This window comes from Vollenhovia emeryi, unplaced genomic scaffold (assembly GCF_000949405.1).
Source record: "Vollenhovia emeryi isolate VEMERY1.0 unplaced genomic scaffold, V.emery_V1.0 DF941417.1, whole genome shotgun sequence".
In the NCBI taxonomy this organism is placed as follows: Eukaryota; Metazoa; Arthropoda; class Insecta; order Hymenoptera; family Formicidae; genus Vollenhovia; species Vollenhovia emeryi.
The window spans coordinates 1-5,294 of NW_011964949.1; the positions used below are offsets into that span (position 1 = coordinate 1).

Here is a 5,294-nt window from a genome sequence, read left to right on the forward strand (position 1 = left end):
TTTCCGCCCGCCTTCGTTAACCTTAGTTAACGAATGAATTATACTGTATGATTAGAGATAGGTAAAGGACAGATCTTCACTATTGGACGTTTGAGGAGGGAGGTCTGCGTACGAATCGAGACTACGCGGGTGAGTCCATCTTTACCAGGATGAGTCTTAGTAATTCGACCCAATGGCCATTTGGAAGGGGGATATCGCTCATCCATCACTAACACGAGAGAGCCCTCTTGAATCGAAGGGTTGGTTCTGTTTCACTTATAAACTGCAAGGTATCTTTGTAAGCATTCTCTTGACCACCGTGTCCAAAAGCTCTCCAACATTTGACGATTGAGTTGCCACCTAGTGAGATGAGAGCTTTTGACAGATTCAAGCGATGGTTCTGGAATAGTAGAGATAGCGGTTCCTATAAGAAAGTGCCCAGGGGTCAAGGCGTTTACGTCGTCTGGATCATCGGACAGAGGGCTGAGAGGTCGAGAGTTCAACACGGCCTCTATCTGAGTTAAGAGTGTAGACATTTCCTCGTATGTTAAAAGATGGTCTCCAACCACTCGTTTGAAGTGAAATTTCACAGATTTAACCCCGGCCTCCCATTTCCCTCCAAAGTGAGGAGCTGCAGGGGGATTGAAAATCCATTGAGTACCATCATTTGCTAGAAGATTTGCCACGTCTCCGAATTCAGTTGAGGCCGATGAAAAGAGCTTTCTGAGCTCAGAGTCTGCACCTTTAAGATTAGTACCGCAATCACTTCTTAAAGTTGCACAGATACCTCTTCTTGATGTAAAACGTTTATATGCAGCGATGAATCCTTCGGTGGTATAGTCAGTGACTAACTCCAGATGTACTGCAGAAGTTGATTGGCAGACAAACAAGGCAATGTAGGTCTTGTACGTTCTGGCATTCTTCCCTCTCCAAGTCTTTGTAAGAAAGGGCCCAGCATAATCGATGCCTGTGTGTAAAAAAGGACGGGATGGAGTAACTCGCTCTATAGGAAGTTGACCCATAATTTGTTGTGCTCTTTTCTGACGATATCGTGCACACCGAACGCAATTTAAAATATATGATCTGATTGGAGCTCGCCCTCCGATAATCCAATATTCATTTCGAATATATGTTAAAGTTACTTGCGTCCCTCCGTGCATTGTGCGCATGTGGGCGTCAGAAATAACTAAAGTTGTAAATGCAGATTTTCGGGGAAGAATTAAAGGATGCTTTGCGTCATAAGACAGAAGAGATGAATGAATGCGTCCGTCGTTCGTAGTAGTCCGCGTGAATCCATAATAGGTGTAAGACGTAAGAGTGAGTTGGATCTAGGTAAAACGTCTCCCTTGGAAAGAATCGAGAGTTCCCGTTGGAAATGTGATTGCTGAATCGTCTTAACCCAATAAATTTTGGAAGCTTCTAATTCGTGAGTAGTTAATGGGCCTGTTGAATTGTCTGACGATCGTTGAAACCGGGCAACGCTTCTTCGGCACCATGCAGTAATTCTAAGTAACCGTGTAATACTCGAATATCGGTCAATTAAGGTCCAAGGTTCAGTAGATTTGACTTGAGTTGCAACAGAAACTTGAGGTGCTCGTTCCTCTAAATTATCTCCTTGCTTTGGTGATTGAGGTGTTTGAGGCCATGAAGAAGGACTTAACTGAAGCCAAGGTGGTCCAGTCCACCAAGTCGAGTGTTGCGAGAGCTGATTCGGTGTTAATCCGCGTGTGGCACAATCTGCTGGATTTTCTGTCCCGGGTACAAATCTCCAAATAGCATGAGGCAATGATTCTTGAATAAAACAAACTCTATTGTGAATATAATCCTTCCAGCGCGATGGATGATTATTTATCCAAGTATAGGTTAATGCAGAATCTGTCCACAGGTATATTGATGGACTTTCTAATTTCCACACGAGAAGAATGCGAGTGACCAGTTTAACGAGTATAACAGCACCAGACAACTCAAGACGTGGAATAGTTAGCCGTTTTAAAGGCGCGACTTTTGTCTTAGAATAGACTATATTTGTCGTGATCTCTCCGCAATTCGAGATTACGCGAATATAAACAGCTGCACACATTGCACGTTGAGAAGCATCACAGAAGCCGTGGATTTCCATAACATGATCCTTTCGAGTGCCTAACCAACGAGGGAATTCTAAATGAGGCAAATCATGTAGCTGTTCGACAAACTTCTTCCATTTAGTGGCTACGTCCAAAGGCAGCGGATCGTCCCAGCCCAGCTTAATCGACCACAACTCCTGCATAAGAATCTTGGCTTTAATGATAACAGGAGAAACTAATCCGAGAGGGTCGAATAACTTGGCAATTGACGATAGAACGCTTCTTTTAGTAATTAATGAAGTAGATGTCAACTCCATTGTAAAATGGAAAGTGTCTGTTAAAGGTTTCCAGCACAGTCCGAGAGCATTAGTCATAGTATGATCTTCGATTTGAAAAGACGATGAACCATCTTGCTTGTTAGTTGGTATTGATTGAAGGACGTCAGGATTATTGCTTACCCATTTGTGGAGCGGAAACCCGCCCGCCATACAGAGTTGATTGGTTTGTTTTGCAATTTCTTGAGCTTCTGAAATGAAGTCACCTCCTCCGAAAATGTCATCTACATAACGTCCTCTTTGTAGAACTGGAACTGCAAGAGGAAATTTTGCACCTTCATCGGCAATCAATTGGTCTAACGAACGGAGCGCTAAGAACGGGGCGCAAGCTAAACCATATGTTACTGTGGTTAATTGATAAGTGGAGATTTTATTGAAAGTATCCATCCAGAGTATACGTTGGAAGTCCCAATCCGCTTTATGTATCTTGATTTGTCGATACATTTTTTCCACATCAGAGGAAAAAACATATCGAAATTGTCTAAACCAAAGCAGGACATTGAGTAGGTCGACTTGAAGTTTTGCTCCAGTGTGAAGGATATCATTTAGAGACCAGCCTGTAGAGGAACGGCTCGAACCATTGAAGACGACTCTTAATTTCGTTGTGGAACTACCTTCTCGTTTGACTCCATGATGTGGAAGATAATATGCTATTGGTGGTTCTGATTGGGAATCGAGAACGCGAGTCATGTGTTGCATTTGCTCGTATTCTTTCAAAAAGTCAAAATAGAGTGTAGAGTATTCTGGATCGCTTTCCAATTTCCTGGAAAGACCATTAATTACTCGAAAAGCCTTTGATTTGGAGTCTCCAAGGTTTTCCGGCGGATGCTTGAATGGAAGTCTTACAATATAACGCCCTTGATCATCTCGCGTATGCGTGGACAAAAAATGTTGCTCGCAATCTAAATCTTCTGGGGACAAAAGTGACGGAGTAATCGATGGGATTTCTTCAACATCCCAAAACCGATGAATTAATTCATAAAGCTGACTATCGAGAGAAATATGATATCCTTGTACCTTGTTAGATAATGTATTAATACCGGAAGGGCCAGATATAATCCATCCAAGAGAAGTCCGTTGAGCAATTGGTGAATTTGCATCTCCCTTCATGACTCCTTCTTCGAGAATTTGAGCATAGACATCCGCTCCTAAAATAAGATCAATGTGCTCCGGCGAGGTAAAGTCATTGTCAGCTAACTGCAGATTTTGTATGTGAGGCCACATTTTCTTGTCCGTTGAGATGGAGGGAATTGATCCTGTTAGCTTGTGTAAAATGTGTGCGGAAACGCGGTATTCAGATTTTGATTTGAAATGCGGCCTCATTTGAAAAGAGACTAAACCCTTTGTTTGATTAGATTTTTGTGCGCCTACTCCCACTAACGAGATAGAGGATTTAACTCGAGGAAGTCGTAATAATTGAACTAAGCGTTCTGAGATTAAAGTTATTTCCGATCCTTGATCGACCAATGCTCTTGCCTTTGCTGTTTCTCCGCTGGAATTTACAATTGTAACCTGAGCTGTTGCGAGAAGGACGGACGTGGTTGTCGTTTTTTCTTTAGAAGAATGAAGCACGTGAGCATCTGAAGGCTTGGAAGTTTTCTCAGATGAGTCAGTCGACTTATTAGTTCCAGGGTCAGAGGCAACGGGTTTTGTCTGATGGATCGTAGTATGGTGCTTATGTCCACATTTTTGACATCGTTTAGTGATCCTGCAAACTGCAGCACGATGGGAACCCAAACAATTAAAACACAGTTTGAATTTATTGATTATAGCTAATCGTTGTAAAACTGTTTTAGACGTGTACTGCGGACAGCTTGACACATAATGATTAGAACCACATATTGCGCAAGAAACCGTTTTATTGGTATTATCCTTACCTTTTCCCTGGAAATGAGATTTTACAGTACCTTGGCTTTGAGGTTTACTCATTCGCGACTTTTCAAAAGCCTGTAGCGACAGCAATCTAGTAACAAGGAACTCGCTAAACTGATTCCACGTAGGAGGTTCCTTTGACAATCCTAGCGTGTGCTCCCATGCCTTCACTGATTCGGCATCGAGACGTTGTACCGCAATAAAGACAAGGAAATCGTCCCATGATTGCACTGGGCGTTTTAGTGTCTCTAAAGTGCGGTAAATCTGCATGACGTTAGTATAAAGTTGCTCCATTTCAGCTGCTGATTCCCGTGTCATGCGTTTGAGAGAGAGTAAAGAATGGAGGGCGGCATTTACCAACAACCGCTTATTTTCATAAAAGGCTATCAATGCATCCCACGCCTTTTGAAAATTGTCAGCAGTGAGTGTGGTATTTTTTAACAAATGCGATGCAGATCCCGTTAGACTAGTCTTCAGATATTGAAGTCTCTCCACTAAAGTTAGAGTAGGATTGTCTACAACAAGAGAACTAAATAAGTCTTTGAAAGACAACCAATCCGCTGGCGAACCATTGAATTTAGGAAGATCGATTCGAGGAAGTCGAGCATGGTGAAAAAAAGAAGGAGTGGCTGAAGTATGAGAACCACTGGGAGTCGAGGGCATCCGGTGTGTAACTCCAGTTTCCTGTTCAAGCAGCAGATTCATTTTTTCCACTGCTTCGAGATAGTTCTCATGAGTTGAAGAGAAGAAACCTTCCGAGAAATATGAGTGACTTAACAGAGATGTAGCGTCTTCCGAATTCAATCTAGAAATCGCTAAACCGATAGCGTCGTGAACAAGGGAAAATTTCTCCCAACTCTCCTTAAGAGATGCAAGTCTTGCATTTACTCGCTGAGGAGTGATATTTGCATATCCGACTCTAATCAATCTGTCTATTGCAGTATCGATTAACTCTTTGAGAGTGAGCTGCTGCTCAATCCGACTCTCTATGTGACTCACTCTCATCCTCAAGCCGCTCACCGTATCCGGCTCGAAGGACCAAAAT

General features: G+C 42.6%; 2 protein-coding genes across 2 annotated transcripts; both read right to left on the minus strand.

Annotated features, from left to right (window-relative positions):
* Nucleotides 1-251: 251 nt before the first annotated feature.
* On the minus strand, nt 252-1,001 carry LOC105570991. Its single transcript, XM_012028451.1, has one exon. The coding sequence runs from the start codon at nt 999-1,001 to the stop codon at nt 252-254; it is 750 nt and encodes a 249-aa protein (XP_011883841.1).
* A 197-nt stretch (nt 1,002-1,198) lies between these two features.
* On the minus strand, nt 1,199-5,254 carry LOC105570992. Its single transcript, XM_012028452.1, has one exon. The coding sequence runs from the start codon at nt 5,252-5,254 to the stop codon at nt 1,199-1,201; it is 4,056 nt and encodes a 1,351-aa protein (XP_011883842.1).
* Between the last annotated feature and the right edge of the window lie 40 nt (nt 5,255-5,294).